Source organism: Balaenoptera acutorostrata, chromosome 13, assembly GCF_949987535.1.
Source record: "Balaenoptera acutorostrata chromosome 13, mBalAcu1.1, whole genome shotgun sequence".
NCBI classification, from domain to species: Eukaryota; Metazoa; Chordata; class Mammalia; order Artiodactyla; family Balaenopteridae; genus Balaenoptera; species Balaenoptera acutorostrata.
This window is the reverse complement of record NC_080076.1, coordinates 64,399,929-64,417,566: the sequence shown is the minus strand read 5'-3', so window position 1 is coordinate 64,417,566 and position 17,638 is coordinate 64,399,929. Positions and strand designations below refer to the sequence as shown.

Below are 17,638 nucleotides of genomic sequence, written 5' to 3'. Positions count from 1 at the left end.
ATATCAACTTATAGTTTAGTATCTTAACATTTTACATTTTTCATTAAGTAAAATGCTCTGACTTTCTCTCATGTCTTCTCCCTCTTCCACCCCTCTGGGAGAAGGAGCATGTTACATCTTTAAGACAGTGCCATAAAGGTTGATGAAAATATAAATCATATTCTTTAGTAATTATCCATTAGCTCTTTATGTGCATGGGAGACTTCCATTTATCACAAGAATTGCTGTAATTGGGGGCTTTTTTGTGCTCTAATTTCCAAAATATTAATTTGGAAGTCCTTTTTCTTTTTTGTGGTAAAAGTATCTGAATTAGGAAGGACATCATGGCTCTTAGTCTATGAGGCTAATATACACGTTCTATTTATTATAGGCAATATTTATATTAGTGACTTTGTCACTTGTGAGATGTATTTAATGATGTCTATGTAAGTAATTTTTTTTAAATTTTATTTATTTATTTATTTTTGGCTGTGTTGGGTCTTCGCTTCTGTGCGAGGGCTTTCTCTAGTTGCGGCAAGTGGGGGGCCACTCTTCATCGCGGTGCGCAGGCCTCTCACTATCGCGGCCTCTCTTGTTGCGGAGCACAGGCTCCAGACGCGCAGGCTCAGTAGCTGTGGCTCACGGGCCCAGCTGCTCCGTGGCATGTGGGATCTTCCCAGACCAGGGCTCGAACCCGTGTCCCCTGCACTGGCAGGCAGACTCTCAACCACTGCGCCACCAGGGAAGCCCCTATGTAAGTAATTTGTTTAAAAGAATATTAGCATATTTTAACTGAGTTCAAAAAAAGGTTTTTTTTAGGAATTATTGAAACATTCATTTTTACACATTTAAAAGTTTCTAGCTGAAAACGTACCCATTGCACAGGGGAATACCATTAAATAACAAGTAGTTCTAAATGGTTAACAATATGGAGGAAAAGGGTGATCATTAAAATGCTGTTATTAAAATATTATGTTAATACATAAATACATTGTCAGTAAGGGTGGTGGTTCAATCTATGCAAATACATTAACATTACTCTGAGTATTTGATATACTTGTGATTCACGGAGTAGATTTTATTTTTTTATTTTTTAAGACGCTGGGAACTAAAGATGTTGGCAAAGAGCAGTTCTAATTGCTAGCTTGAGAATGGTTGTGTCAGAAATGAGGAGAGTTATTGCCATGTGGATACTCTCAGGACTTTCTCACCCTATTCCAAGCACAGGTTGGCATCTGTTCTTACATTTGTACAAGCAAAAAAAAAAAAAAACTTATTCAGAAGCTAGAATATAACTGACAGAAGCTTGTCTCTAAAACTATAAAAATCTGTAATTTACTTTCAAATAACTCATTTGTGTTGCTGCTAATGAGAAAACCTGAGATTCTTCATTGCATATTTGTTTAAGCTTGTTAAATTATAGTATTTACAGATTCTCAGCTATTTTATACTGATTTATTGTTGAGTCAGGATTTTTTACTTCATGAAGAGGCTAAAGAGAGGTCTCATTTGTTAAAAGATAAAATGTTTAAAAAAAAAAAGAATAAAATGTTTTTGTGATAGGGTGGAAGTGTTCACAATCAAATCTTCATAGATGTTCATTGGCTTATAGTAACTAATATCTACTAAATAAATGCTAAATAACTAATATCTACTAATCTGCTTAATATGAGCCAGGCCACATGCTGTATTTCTTTTGTATTATTTTATGTAATGTTAACAAAATCGAAAAGGTATTTATTAGCAGCTGCACTTTACAGGTGAGAAAATCAACCTGAAGACTAGAGCAGTTGTATAACTATCCAGAGTCACACAGCTAGGAAGTATCTGAGCTACAATTAGTGCTACTTGCTGTTCAGAAAAATAAAGAAACATGAAATTCTCAGGCCATTCATTTAAATTATCTTCAGTATTATAGACAGCGATAGTTTTTCTTAGCTGCAGGGAGTTAGGGATTTTGTCACAGCACAAGTAAAGACAGAGATGTCTTAAGTCTTAACAGTGAGACCATCCTGGCTACATTTCATCAGGGATGTGTCCGAGAACAGTAACAGTTAAAGTTGCATGGAAAAAGGGTCATATGCTTCTCGTACTCTTCCACCAGAACACCCCTAAGACGTAGAAGCGTGAACTCATATTTCTGGACTAAGGGGACATGTTAAATCATAATTCTTTCCATTGCAAGTGACAGAAATCCACTCAAATTAGCATGAGTGGAAGGGGGAGGAATTTATTGACTCCCTTAATTGGGAATCTAAGGGCACAGCTAGCTTTAGGCACAGCTGGATCCAGTATCTCAAACTGGCTTTCTCTCTCTCTCAACATCCCCAGGACAGGCTCTAACTAAAAGAGTTCCCCAGAAGTACTTATAGGCACCCCAGTTTGAGGGGCACAACAGAGACACTGAGAACCCATCATGGGGGATTGAGAAGATAAACCAAATGAGGAAGAAGCTGAAGCAGAAAGAACAATTCAGAGACCTACTGTAATCACCTTTTTGGTAGTAGCAGTAGGACTCAAGGAAAAAAGATAAAGATTTCATCTTGCCAAAGACCTCCCATCTTCTACTGTATCTGTACATTTGTCTTGCCTTCTCTTGTTTGGATCCTAAAAGGACCTAGAGACCATCGGAATTTTTAAAAACAACATAGGCTTGTAAAGATGAGTTTCTCCACTGTGTTTTCAGCTCTTTTCATTATCTTTTGGTTTATAGATCATTGGATAAACAATAAAGTGGTTGCTGTGGGATCAGCCTTTTTAGGTGATGGGAGAAATATGACAGATAAGATTTCTCCGTCCCATCCTTCCGGGGGATTCTGAGTTTAGGGAAGAAAATACAGATTTTCCTCTGAATAATTTTCCTTTTGATTGAGCTTCCACTTATTAAAGTTGACGTGATAAGAGCTATTGAAGAGATTTAAGTGATTGAACATTCTTGGTTGAAAGTATCTTAATTCACATATTCAACAAATATTTACTAAGCACCTACTAAGTGCAAGGCACTGTTCTAGAGATTTGAGGAGCCCAACAGTGAACAAAATAGACCAAAACTACTTCCCCATGGAAGCTTGGGATCTGTCAGGGAGAGGCAGACAGTGAACATATTAAGTAAATCATATGGACTGTTAGAGGCAGGATGGACTTTGGAGAAAGATGTAGACTAGGGGTTGCTCATGGCAGGGTGTGGGGCTTGGAATTTATATAGGGTGGTCAAGGTGGGCCCCATTGAGAAGGTAACCTTTGAGCAAGAATGAGAAGGATATATGGGAATTAGCTAAATGGGCATCTGGGGTAAAGCTTTCTAGGGAGAGGGAGATGGGGACTTAGGTTCAGCTGTCATTGTTTGAGTGCTGCTGCTGATAAATAGATGACATAGCCTGATAGAGTCGCAGGGTGCCCAGAGGCAGTTCACCTCCTAAGTCTCTTTTCTTTCACCATTTTAATTGTTAAAAAACCTGGAAGAATCTTCTAGTCAATAGAGTAGTGTGTACTTTATTTTTTTTATATTTTACGTTATGCTATTTATTTTTTATCTTAGTTTAGTCGCGCCGCACGGCATGCGGGATCTTAAGTTCCCCAACCAGGGATCCAACCCGCGCCCCCTGTAGAGGAAGCGTGGAGTCTTAACCACTGGACCGCCAGGGAAATCCCAAGTAGTATGTACTTTAATTCTTTGGGGAATGGAGCCTGGGTTGCAGTCATTAGAGGAACAAAATAACACGTGTGCTTCTCCTTTTCAGTCTCTTCCCCGCTCAATTCTGATTGTGGTATTATGGCTTAAGTCATCAGAGATTTTTTTTTTAAGCTAACTAATAATCCCTAGCAAAAAATGAGGAATTTTGAATATCAGAAATAATGTAATACCAGTACCTTTGATATATCTTTAAAGTCAGAAAACTGAGAGTCCTGATTTAGTTAATAATGATTATTACTCAGATTTTGACATAATGTCACACCACATATTAAGTACCCGTTATGTGCAAAGCCCAGGTACAAATCATAAATCCTATTCTTTTCCTTGTGTAATACCAATTCGTAAATACTCGTTTTGGCCAAGTTAAAGTAGAATGTTACCCGTCCGTTTTCTCAGGGTTATTTAAGCGTCTGGATGCTACATTCCCAACACTCTGCTCATCGTGTGCTGTCCCTTCCATACGTCTTACCTCATGTCTGCTTCAGTCCTGCTCCATCACTCACCTTGTCTGAGGCCCTGGGGCATTTCCCATGTGCTTCACTCCTGCTCTGTCACTCACCTTGGGGTACCCCAGACATATTAGTTAGCTTTCGTGAGCCTCAGTTTCTCCTGTAACATGGGTTGTAGTTGGGGTTAAATTGATGGTTGCCTGAAGGCTTAGCACTTAGCGTCCAGGGCAAGGCTGCTTCAGAGGTCCAGGCCAAATAAGATGGTGTTTGGATTAAGGGATTTACAGTGGAGATAAAAAGAAGAGAACTTAAGTAATAAAGAGAGAAAGTTACATCTGTGAGAATAATGATGGATTGAATGTGGGGGTTGATGGAGAAGGAAATGTCAGTACAGTTTAGAAGATGTGAATTAATATTGTGACTGAGGTTTAACCACAAGGCCTCAAAGGAAATTAGAATGAACAATCTCAGTCCATCCCTCTTCAGGACTGCATTTATTTTAATTTACTGAAATTGGCTGAAATTTACAGAGGAGTAGATTCTGTGCTATCTGCTTCAGTAACACTTCTGTATATATTTATCTGAAGGTATCCGTTTGAAATTTTAATTTGAGAAGGTAGCTTAATGAAATTTTGTGCTTAAATGTTTTATTTGAATTTTAATTGGTAGAATCTGAAGAAGATTCAAGAAATGGAGAAGAGTAACGAATCTAACACAGACCTGGAGGAGCTGAAAAACGCTGACTGGGTGAGCTAGCTGGGTATTCTCTCTGTTCTGTTTAGTGTTGAAGAAGTCGTATCATGTTTTTTAAAATGCTGGTCTATCTTAAGGACTATAGTATGAAATGATATTATACCAATTTGAAAACCTAACCTTACATTTGAGGAAATAGCTATTCCATTTTTTAAAAACTATCTAATTTTATTAGAACCACCACAATGTCTCTGAGAATTTCAGTGTTTTAAAATATTGATCTTTCTAATTATATTAATACCTTAGCATCCTCTTATGTGAAAGTCAAAGTTTAAGCTCTGTTTCAGGATATAGTGAAACTATAGTATAGTACATTCATTTATCCAATGAATAGTTACTGGATTAGGGCCCTGGGGATGCAGAATGAGTGATACATTACAACGTTCTGCCCTGGTGAAACAGAAGATAGATTTCTAGAACAGATGATTGCAGTGTATTCATGTGACTCACTGACTATCTACTGTTTTTCCAACATGGTACTAGATCCATGTAGGAAGGCACATTTTAGGATTCTGACTTTTCATGTTAAGGATACTGGATAAATAATGACATTAAATGACGGAATGGGAAAAGATACAGATTTGGAGGTATGAACGAGTAGCCTTTGACCATGTTAGATTTCAATTGTCATATTCTTTTCTAACAGCTTTATTAAGGTGTAATCTACATACAACAAGCTGCACATGTTTAAAAAGTACAGTTTGATAAGTTTGATATATATGCATACACATTCACACCTGTGAAACAAACCATCACCATAAGAAAACAGTGAGCCTGTCCATCACCCCACGTCTCCTCGTATTGCTTTGTAACCCTACTTCCTGCCTCCCTCCTCCCTAGTTTCCAGGCAACCAGTGATCTGCTTTCTGTCACTATAGATTAGCTTGCATTTTCTACACTTTTATGTAAATATAATCACATAGTATATACTGGGGGTTTTTTGGCTTCTTTTATTCAGCATAATTCTTCAGAGATTTCATCCATGTCGTTGCCTGTATCATAGTTTATACTTTTTATTGCGGAGTAGTATTCCATTGTATGTAAGTACCACAATTTGTTTATCCATTCTTCTGTTGATGGTCATTTGGGTATTTCCTGTTAGCAATATTCTTAATTTATGGACGATATCTTTCCTGAGATATTTGGAATGATATTAATCAGGAATATTTAAGAGTAAGGTTAAAAAACAAGTAGCCTATATTGTCTTATAAGCTAGTATTGTCACTTTAGAATAATATTGATTATCAGTTTCCTTTGCATAGTATTGCTCTAGGTGTATGTCATCTTGGTTAATAAATTTTTTGTTTTAATTTATTTTTGGCTGCGTTGGGTCTTCGTTGCTGCACGCGGGCTTTCTCTAGTTGCGGTGAGCAGGGCCTACTCTTCATTGCAGTGCATGGGCCTCTCATTGCAGTGGCTTCTCTTGTTGCGGAGCAAGGGCTCTAGGCACGCGGGCTTCAGTAGTTGTGACACGCGGGCTTCAGTTGTTGTGGTTCACAGGCTCTAGAGCGCAGGCTCAGTAGTTATGGCACATGGGCTTCGTTGCTCCGCGGCATGTGGGATCTTTCTGGACCAGGGCTCAAACCCGTGTCCCCTGCATTGGCAGGCGGATTCTTAACCACTGTGCCACCAGGGGAGCCTGGTTAATAAATTTTTAAACTTGTTTGCCAAGACATTGAAGCCAGGTAAATAACTCCAGGTGCTCAGAAGTTAGCCAATAGCTAGTATAAACTTGAACCAAAAATTTAATTAACTGTCTTAAGGCAACCTCATCTAAAACAGTATGATCACTGACAAGAGACGTACTATCTCCAAAGGGAGTTACATTTGCCTAGATCACCAGCTTCTTTTTCATAAGATCATGAAAATGAACTACCTAGAAAGATTAGAATGAAATGAGGAAGGTATGAGGAATAGTATGAAGGAGAATTAGAATACGTTTAATGGCAGAATCTATACATCTCAGAATCTTTCAAGTGTAATAAGGGGTAAATGATAAAATCTCTGGGAATACGTACAGTGACAGTTGTCCATTATTTTATATAACTGTGACTTAGTTTCTGGAAAGTCATTTGTAAAATTTTTGCCAACAATAATATATAACGAACTGGCTATATAAGAGTCTGTTTGAATCTTTCTATAAATTATAGCAAAAGATTCTAATGTGAGTAATCATCACTAATTTATCTGTTTTGAGAATTCAAAGTTTCATATGTCAGGTTTTCTTAAAGCCTGAGGAGGTGAAGAGAAGAGACAGTATTTTAAAAATGAGATGGTATTTGAATTGGATCTTCAAGGAATGAGCAAGAGAAGTTGAGATGAGCATTCCCAAAGGAGAGATCTAAATATTTTAGGGATTTATATTAGGATACTTTTAATGGCAGAATCTAAGAACTTGTCTTAAATGTTAATATTTTAGAAGACGTTCTGATGGCTATACCACAATATTAAGTACCTCAAATCCTTTTGGGAATAAGAAATGGTATACATTTTTTAAAAATCACAAATCGTTTTTTGAGGACATTTTTGAGAAGTTCAATCAGTTATGTAGGCAATTCTTATGAAATATGTCACTTGATTTTTAATAAATATATTATGTAGCTATTGAGCCACTTATTAATGTTTAACAACCTATAATATTTCAGTTAAATATCATATTGATTTTCTCTTTACTGAAGCCGAGAATATGATAGCTTATAGGCAGGAAAATAAAAGGGTTAAAGTATAATAATATTAACACATTTAATATATTTTAAATTATAATAAATATTTCACATATATTTCATTTTCTTGAAGGGCAGGCAGAGCAACTTGCTATTATTCGTAGATAAGAACATTGATATTAAATTAATTTGTGCAGAGATAATAATAACATAAAAAATTGTCATTTTTTAGCATTTTCTATGTGCAGAACACTATACATCAGCTCTGATCATCTCAACAAGTTATAAAGTGCCATTTTCTTTTATTGATGAGGAAGCCAGGGTTCAGAAAGGGGAAGCAACTTGCTGGATGTCAAATAGCAGTAGATGGCTGTATCAGTTAGCTGTGGTAACAGTAATGCTGCGTAACTGAACACTACAAAGTACCACGGCATTAAGTGGTAGCATTTACTCAGCTCATGAGGCTGCAGATCAGAGTGGTGGCTCTACTCTGTGCATCGTCCTTCTCCTGGATAATCCTGCCAGTGTGCCTCGTGCCAACCCAAGCGTGATGTTGTCATGGCAGTGACAGGAGCAGAGTGACAAGCCATTGTGCGTCTGTTGTTGAAGCCTTTGGTCATGTCGCATCCACTAAAATTCCAGTGCCAAGCAAGTAATAGAGCCAAACCCAAAGTCTAGTGTGAGAAACACTCACCTCTTCAGTGAGCAAAGCCACCTGATAGGTGGAACATGAGGGCCTGAGGAACTGAGGTCATGGATGCAGGTAGCACAGGGGGTGAGTTAGGGTTTTATCCAGGTGTCCCCGCAGTTAGAGCTGGTGGATTCTCTGCTGGCATCCTACCTGCTTTTTAGTACCCTAAAATCTAATTTTTAAAATCGTTTTTCTTTGGTTTGCTTGGTGTTTTGTAATCCAAGCTCTTAATATTTTCTTTACGACTATAGGTCTTTAGAAGAAACTAGTAAATTTATTCATGGATGTCTCTCCACCCTTGGCTCTTTCAGGCTCGATTCTGGGTGCAGGTGATGAGGGATTTGCGGAATGGAGTAAAACTCAAGAAGGTCCAAGAGCGGCAGTACAACCCTCTGCCCATTGAATATCAGCTCACCCCTTATGAGATGCTAATGGATGACATTCGATCCAAAAGATACACTCTGCGAAAAGTGATGGTAAGTAACAAAGAAAACTGTTAATGGACTCAAATGGTTGTTTTTCGGTAATCTTATTTGTTGAAAATGTTCTTCTCAATATAGAAAAGTTGGAAAATACAGTAAGCTCACAGAAAAGTTACAAATGTGTAATTCCACAACCCATGGCTTCAAATTTCTGTCTACTGTCCTTTTCTTTAAGCCTGAACAACTCCCTTTAGGGCAGGGTTACTAGTGATGAACCCCCTTAGTGTTTGTTTGCCTGGGAATGTCTTAATTTCTTCTTCATTTTTGAAGCAGAGTTTTTCTGGGTATAGAATTATTGGTTGACAGTGTTTTTTTCTGTCTTTAAACTTATCTCACTGCCTTTTTGGCCTTTATGGTTTCTAGTGAGAAATCACCTGTTCATCTGATTGAGGATCCCTTGTATGTGATAGTCACTTCTTGCTGCTTTCAATATTTTTCTTTCAACAACTTGACTATAATGTGTTCTGTTGTGGCTCTCTTGGAGTTTATTTTTTTATTTTTTTATTTTTTTTTAGATTTTTAGACGTTTCCTGTAATGTCTGAAACATTTATATTAACATATTTCCATACATATTTCCATACAAATACAAATATAAGATTTTTAGAAATTTCCTGTAATGTCTGAAACATTTATATTAACATATTTCCATACATATTTCCATACAAATACAAATATAAGATTTTTAGAAATTTCATGTAATGTCTGAAACATTTATATTAACATATTTCCATACATATTTCCATACAAATACAAATATAAGATTTTTAGAAATTTCATGTAATGTCTGAAACATTTATATTAACATATTTCCATACATATTTCCATACAAATACAAATATAAGATTTTTAGAAATTTCATGTAATGTCTGAAACATTTATATTAACATATTTCCATACAAATAACCCAATGAAAGTTTAGTATTAGTTGTTTTGTTTGTTTTTTTATACTGCAGGTTCTTATTAGGCATCAGTTTTATACACATCAGTGTATACATGTCAATCCCAATCGCCCAATTCAGCACATCACCATCCCCACCTCATCGCAGTTTTCCCCCCTTGGTGTCCATATGTCCATTCTCTACATCTGTGTCTCAACTTCTGCCCTGCAAACTGGCTCATCTGTACCATTTTTCTACGTTCCACATACATGCATTAACATACGATATTTGTTTTTCTCTTTCTGACTTACTTTACTCTGTATGACAGTCTCTAGATCCATCCACTTCTCAACAAATGACTCAATTTCGTTCCTTTTTATGGCTGAATAATATTCCATCGTATATATGTACCACAACTTCTTTATCCATTCATCTGTTGATGGGCATTTAGGTTGCTTCCATGACCTGGCTATTGTAAATAGTGCTGCAATGAACATTCGGGTGCACGTGTCTTTTTGAATTACGGTTTTCTCTGGGTATATGCCCAGTAGTGGGATTGCTGGGTCATATGGTAATTCTATTTTTAGTTTTTTAAGGAACCTCCATATTGTTCTCCATAGTGGCTGTATCAATTTACATTCCCACCAACAGTGCAAGAGGGTTCCCTTTTCTCCACACCCTCTCCAGCATTTGTTGTTTGTAGATTTTCTGATGATGCCCATTCTAACAGGAGTGAGGTGATACCTCATTGTAGTTTTGATTTGCATTTCTCTAATAATTAGTGATGTTGAGCATCTTTTCATGTGCTTCGTGGCCGTCTGTATGTCTTCTTTGGAGAAATGTCTATTTAGGTCTTCTGCCCATTTTTGGATTGGGGTGTTTGTTTCTTTGATATTGAGCTGAATGAGCTGTTTATATATTTTGGAGATTAATCCTTTGTCCGTTGATTCATTTGCAAATATTTTCTCCCATTCTGAGGGTTGTCTTTTCGTCTTGTTTATGGTTTCCTTTGCTGTGCAAAAGCTTTGAAGTTTCATTAGGTCCCACTTGTTTATTTTTGTTTTTATTTCCATTACTCTAGGAGGTGGATCGAAAAAGATCTTGCTGTGATTTATGTCAAAGAGTGTTCTTCCTATGTTTTCCTCTAAGAGTTTTATAGTGTCCAGTCTTATATTTAGGTCTCTAATCCATTTTGAGTTTATTTTTGTGTATGGTGTTAGGGAGTATTCTAATTTCATTCTTTTACATGTGGCTGTCCAGTTTTCCCAGCACCACTTATTGAAGAGACTGTCTTTTCTCCATTGTATATCTTTGCCTCCTTTGTCATAGATTAGTTGACCATAGGTGCGTGGGTTAATCTCTGGGCTTTCTATCTTGTTCCATTGATCTATGTTTCTGTTTTTGTGCCAGTACCATATTGTCTTGATTACTGTAGCTTTGTAGTATAGTCTGAAGTCAGGGAGTCTGATTCCTCCAGCTCCATTTTTTTGCCTCAAGACTGCTTTGGCTATTCGGGGTCTTTTGTGTCTCCATACAAATTTTAAGATGATTTGTTCTAGCTCCGTAAAAAATGCCATTGGTAATTTGATAGGGATTGCATTGAATCTGTAGATTGCTTTGGGTAGTATACTCATTTTCACAATGTTGATTCTTCCAATCCAAGAACATGGTATATCTCTCCATCTGCTGATGTCAGCTTTGATTTCTTTCATCAGTGATTTATAGTTTTCTGAGTACAAGTCTTTCGCCTCCTTAGGCAGGTTTATTCCTAGGTATTTTATTCTTTTTGTTGCAATGGTAAATGGGAGTGTTTCCTTAATTTCTCGTTCAGATTTTTCATCATTAGTGTATAGGAATGCAAGAGATTTCTGTACATTAGTTTTGTATCCTGCAACCTTACCAAATTCATTGATTAGTTCTAGTAGTTTTCTAGTGGCATCTTTAGGATTTTCTATGTATAGGATCATGTCATCCACAAACAGTGACGGTTTTACTTCTTCTTTTCCAATTTGTATTCCTTTTATTTCTTTTTCTTCTCTGATTGCCGTGGGTAGGACTTCCAGAACTATGCTGAATAATAGTGGTGAGAGTGGACATCCTTGTCTCGTTCCTGATCTTAGAGGAAATGCTTTCAGTTTTTCACCATTGAGAATGATGTTTGCTGTGGGTTTGTCATATATGGCCTTTATTATGTTGAGGTAGGTTCCCTCTATGCCCACTTTCTGGAGAGTTTTTATCATAAATGGGTGTTGAATTTTGTCAAAAGCTTTTTCTGCATCTATTGAGATGATCATATGGTTTTTATTCTTCAATTTGTTAATATGGTGTATCACATTGATTGATTTTCGTATATTGAAGAATCCTTGCATCCCTGGGATAAATCCCACTTGATCGTGGTGTATGATCCTTTTAATGTGTTGTTGGATTCTGTTTGCTAGTAATTTGTTGAGGATTTTTGCATCTATATTCATCAGTGATATTGGTCTGTAATTTTCTTTTTTTGTAGTGTCTTTGTCTGGTTTTGGTATCAGGGTGATGGTGGCCTCATAGAATGAGTTTGGGAGAGTTCCTTCCTCTGCAATTTTTTGGAAGAGTTTGAGAAGGATGGGTGTTAGCTCTTCTCTAAATGTTTGATAGAATTCACCTGTGAAGCCATCTGGTCCTGGACTTTTGTTTGTTGGAAGATTTTTAATCACAGTTTCAATTTCATTACTTGTGATTGGTCTGTTGATATTTTCTGTTTCTTCCTGATTCAGTCTTGGAAGGTTATACCTTTCTAAGAATTTGTCCATTTCTTCCAGGTTGTCCATTTTATTGGCATAAAGTTGCTTTTAGTAGTCTCTTAGGATGTTTTGTATTTCTGCGGTGTCTGTTGTAACTTCTCCTTTTTCATCTCTGATTTTATTGATTTGAGTCCTCTCCCTCTTTTTCTTGATGAGTCTGGCTAATGGCTTATCAATTTTGTTTATCTTCTCAAAGAACCAACTTTTAGTTTTATTGATCTTTGCTATTGTTTTCTTTGTTTCTATTTCATTTATTTCTGCTCTGATCTTTATGATTTCTTTCCTTCTGCTAACTTTGGGTTTTGTTTGTTCTTCTTTCTCTAGTTTCTTTAGGTGTAAAGTTAGATTGTTTACTTGAGATTTTTCTTGTTTCTTTAGGTAGGCTTGTATAGCTATAAACTTCCCTCTTAGAACCGCTTTTGCTGCATCCCATAGGTTTTGGGTCGTCGTGTTTTCATTGTCATTTGTCTCTAGGTATTTTTTTATTTCCTCTTTGATTTCTTCAGTGATCTCTTGGTTATTTAGTAACGTATTGTTTAGCCTCCATGTGTTTGTCTTTTTTACGTTTTTTTCCCTGTAATTCATTTCTAATCTCATAGCGTTGTGGTCAGAAAAGATGCTTGATATGACTTCAATTTTCTTAAATTTACTGAGGCTTGATTTGTGACCCAAGATGTGATCTATCCTGGAGAATGTTCCGTGTGCACTTGAGAAGAACGTGTAATCTGCCGTTTTTGGATGGAATGTCCTATATAAATCAATTAAATCTATCTGGTCTATTGTGTCATTTAAAGCTTCTGTTTCCTTATTTATTTTCATTTTGGATGATCTGTCCATTGGTGTAAGTGAGGTGTTAAAGTCCCCCACTATTATTGTGTTACTGTCGATTTCCTCTTTTATAGCTGTTAGCAGTTGCCTTATGTATTGAGGTGCTCCTATGTTGGGTGCATATATATTTATAATTGTTATATCTTCTTCTTGGATTGATCCCTGGATCATTATGTAGTGTCCTTCCTTGTCTCTTGTAACATTCTTTATTTTAAAGTCTATTTTATCTGATATGAGTATAGCTACTCCAGCTTTCTTTTGATTTCCATTTGCATGGAATATCTTTTTCCATCCCCTCACTTTCAGTCTGTATGTGTCCCTAGGTCTGAAGTGGGTCTCTTGTAGACAGCATATATATGGGTCTTGTTTTTGTATCCATTCAGCCAGTCTATGTCTTTTGGTTGGGGCATTTAATCCATTCACGTTTAAGGTAATTATCGATATGTATGTTCCTATGACCATTTTCTTAATTGTTTTGGGTTTGTTTTTGTAGGTCCTTTTCTTCTCTTGTGTTTCCCACTTAGAGAAGTTCCTTTAGCATTTGTTGTAGAGCTGGTTTGGTGGTGCTGAATTCTCTTAGCTTTTGCTTGTCTGTAAAGCTTTTGATTTCTCCATCAAATCTAAATGAGATCCTTGCTGGGTAGAGTAATCTTGGTTGTAGGTTCTTCCCTTTCATCACTTTAAGTATTTCATGCCACTCCCTTCTGGCTTGCAGAGTTTCTGCTGAGAAATCAGCTGTTAACCTTATGGGGGTTCCCTTGTATGTTATTTGTCGTTTTTCCCTTGCTGCTTTCAATAATTTTTCTTTGTCTTTAATTTTTGCCACTTTGATTACTATGTGTCTCGGCGTGTTTCTCCTTGGGTTTATTCTGTATGGGACTCTCTGCGCTTCCTGGACTTGGGTGGCTATTTCCTTTCCCATGTTAGGGAAGTTTTCGATTATAATCTCTTCAAATATTTTCTCTGGTCCTTTCTCTCTCTCTTCTCCTTCTGGGACCCCTATAATGCGAATGTTGTTGCGTTTAATGTTGTCCCAGAGGTCTCTTAGGCTGTCTTCATTTCTTTTTATTCTTTTTTCTTTAGTCTGTTCCGCAGAAGTGAATTCCACCATTCTGTCTTCCAGGTCACTTATCCGTTCTTCTGCCTCAGTTATTCTGCTATTGATTCCTTCTAGTGTAGTTTTCATTTCAGTTATTGTATTGGTCATCTCTGTTTGTTTGTTCTTTAATTCTTCTAGGTCTTTGTTAATCATTTCTTGCATCTTCTCAATCTTTGCCTCCATTCTTATTCCGAGGTCCTGGATCATCTTCACTATCATTATTCTGAATTCTTTTTCTGGAAGGTTGCCTATCTCCACTTCATTTAGTTGTTTTTCTGGGGTTTTTTCTTGTTCCTTCATCTGGTACATAGCCCTCTGCCTTTTCATCTTCTCTGTCTTTCTGTAACTGTGGTTTTTTCTCTCTTGGAGTTTATTGCTTAGAGTCTATAGAGCTTCTTGGATGAGTAGATTTGTATTGTTATCAGATTTTGGAAGTTTTTAGCCATTAGTCCTTCACATTTTCTTTGTCCTTTCTTGTCTTTCCAGTCCCTCTGGGACTCCTGTTATGTGCATGTTTATACAGTTTGGAGGTTGTGAGTAGTATGTAAAGAAGAACATGTTACTACTTTGTGGTACCCATTATTGTTTTCCTTTTTCTGTCTTTCTCTGTCTGGCTAATTCCGTGCAGTTCACTTGGATACGTTTATACTGAGCCTCTGTGCAGGGGACTAGGCAGATGGCAGTTCTAGTGGTGATTGGTTTCGCATGGGGGAAGTTTTCAAGTTTTGGTCTAACAGGCTAAGATTTTGATTAGTTCCTTGTTATGTATATATGTACCTGACAAATGAGAGTGGAAATTCAGCTACTCATATTTAATCATTCAAAAACTGGATATATTTTTTAAAAAATTTTACTGTTATCAATATAATGCCACTTTCTAATTTCTTTAAAAAAATTTTTGTTGTAAAGAGTAAACACAAAGGATTTTCACACATAGTCTATCTGTATCTGAAGCGGTATGCTAAGATGTTCTTAATTTAATCCTCAGGTTTAAACTACGTAACTATACCATAGTAATCCACTTTTTTTTTGTATATTTGTGATGCTCATGGGAATTGAATGGCTTAGCCATATGGGATTATATTTAGAACATTAAGTTATAGAAGTACAAAACATTTCAATGGAATTTTTTCAAAATGTTTTGGTAAAATACTTTAATTCTAACAGAGAACTTCAAATAACTCACCTTTAAAAGTAAAGATGTAGATCGTCGGCTGCCGGTGTCCGGCGGTCAGTAGTCAAGGAGCGGCAGCCGCTTTCCTGAAGCGGGCTTGGGTGCTCCAGAGCCTGGCCGGCTGCTCCAGAGCCCAGCCGGCTGCTGAACCGCCTCTTCCGGCAGCTGTGGCAACGGCTAGGCGCGGGGCATGGGTGCCCCGAGGACTGCGTAACCAGGCGGGCGCCCCAAACGGGCAACCCCGCCGAGGGAGGTGGCCGTGGTGGTCGCGCTCGGGCGCCCAGTGCACCGCGCTCCATGCCCGTGTGGTGCTGCCGCTGCTCCCTGGCTGGTCATTTCAGAAGTTGATGAGCAGATCCTAAAAGTCACATGGAATTACAAGGAACCCAGAATAGCCAAGACAATCTTGAAAAAAGAACAAAGTTGGAGGATTCACACTTCCTAATTTTACAACTTACTACAAAGAAACTGTAATCAAGACAGTGTGACGTTGGCGTAAAGATAAACATAGATCAATGGAATAGAATTGGGAGTCCAGAAATAATTCCCTTCATTTGTTGTCAGTTGATTTCTGTGGGATCCCAAGACAAAAGGGAAATATCACTCTTTTCAACAAATGATGCCAGGACAGATGGATATTCACAAGCAGAAGAATGAAGTTGGACTGCTACCTCATACTATATATAAAAGTTAACTCAAAATGGATGAAAGACCTAAATTTAAGAACTAGAACTATAAAACTCATAGAAGAAAACAGGTTTGTGATGTTAGATTAGGCAGTGCTTTCTTAGATATGACAACAAAAGTACAGCAACAAAAGAAAAAAATAAATTGGACTTGATCGAAAATTAAAACTTTTGTGATTTAAAAGACAATATAAAGAAAGTGAAGACAACCCACAAAATGGGAGAAAATATTTACAAATCATATATCCAAAAAGGGACTTGTATCCAGGACATATAAAGAATTTTTTAAACTCAATAATAAAAAAGACAACCCAGTTGGAAAGTGGGCAAATAATTTGAATTATTCTCCAAAGAAGATATATAAATGGCCAATAAGCACATGAAAAGATGCTTAACATTATTAGTCATTAGAGAAATGCTAATCAAAGCTGCAATGAGATGCTACTTTACACCTACTAGAGTGGCTAAAATAAAAAACTCAAAAAATAACATGCTGGTGAGGACGTGGAGACATTGGAAGGAACCCTCATATCACTGGTGGGAATGTAAGATGGTGCACACTTGGGAAAATAGTTTGCTAATTCCTCAAGATGTTAAACATAGAGTTTACGGCCCAGCCATTACATGCACTCCTAAGAGAAATGAAAACATTTGTCCACACAAAAATTTATGTATGAATGTTCACAGCATATTTATAATAACCAAAAAGTGGAAACCATCCAAATGTTTATCAGCTCATGAGTGGGTAGTATACAATGGAATATTATTCAGGCATAAAAAGGAATTAAGTACCAATACATCCTACCACCTGTGTGAACCTTGAAAACATGCTAAGTGGAAGAAGCCAGACACAAAAGGCTACATAATGTATGAGGGGTTCCATTTATTTGAAATTTCCAGAGTAGGCACATCAGTAAGACAATAGATTAGTGGCTGCCAATGGCTGCGGGGAGGGAAGAATGAGGAATGAGTGCTAATGGGTGCAGCATATACTTTTGGGGTGATAAAATTTCTCTGAAGTTATTGGTAGTGATTGCAAAACCTTGTGACTACTTAGAACCCTGAATTGTACACTTTAAAAGGGTGAATTTTGGACTTCCCTGGCAGTCCAGTGGTTAAGACTCCGTGCTTCCACTACAGGGGGTGTGGGTTCATTCCCTGTCAGGAAACTAAGATCCCACATGCTGAGTGGTGCCGCCAAAAAAAATAAATAAAAGGGTGAATTTTATGTGTGAATTATATCTCATTAAAGGTCTTTTTTTTTTAAAGCATTACCAAGTTCCCTCTATTTATTTACCTTGGTCTAAAGCCTGATCAGATGATATGTTGTTTTTCTGATGTTTTTGAGCTCTTGAAAACTTTGTCTTTCTTTGATTAATAGAAGCCTAACAGAGGAGGCATTTTATTTCTAATTGTCTTAACCTCTTTTTTCTTAAGTATAAACCAATTATTTGAGAAGACTAGTCCAGTGTAATGAA

The 17,638-nt window shown here is 37.0% G+C and overlaps 2 protein-coding genes across 9 annotated transcripts in view; one reads left to right on the top strand and one right to left on the bottom strand.

Moving 5' to 3' along the window:
• Nucleotides 1-17,638, bottom strand: part of PRELID3A (PRELI domain containing 3A) — a 206,880-nt gene that overhangs the window by 71,800 nt on the left and 117,442 nt on the right. The gene's annotated exons all lie outside the window — the stretch shown is intronic.
• The window catches only part of SPIRE1 (spire type actin nucleation factor 1), a 216,406-nt gene that overhangs the window by 158,067 nt on the left and 40,701 nt on the right, over nucleotides 1-17,638 (top strand). For all 7 annotated transcript variants that reach the window (XM_057526508.1, XM_057526507.1, XM_057526506.1 and 4 more), the window contains 2 exons: nucleotides 4,792-4,869; nucleotides 8,541-8,705. In XM_057526508.1, coding sequence (XP_057382491.1) covers nucleotides 4,792-4,869; nucleotides 8,541-8,705 — 243 coding nt within the window. The remainder of the gene's footprint in view (nucleotides 1-4,791; nucleotides 4,870-8,540; nucleotides 8,706-17,638) is intronic.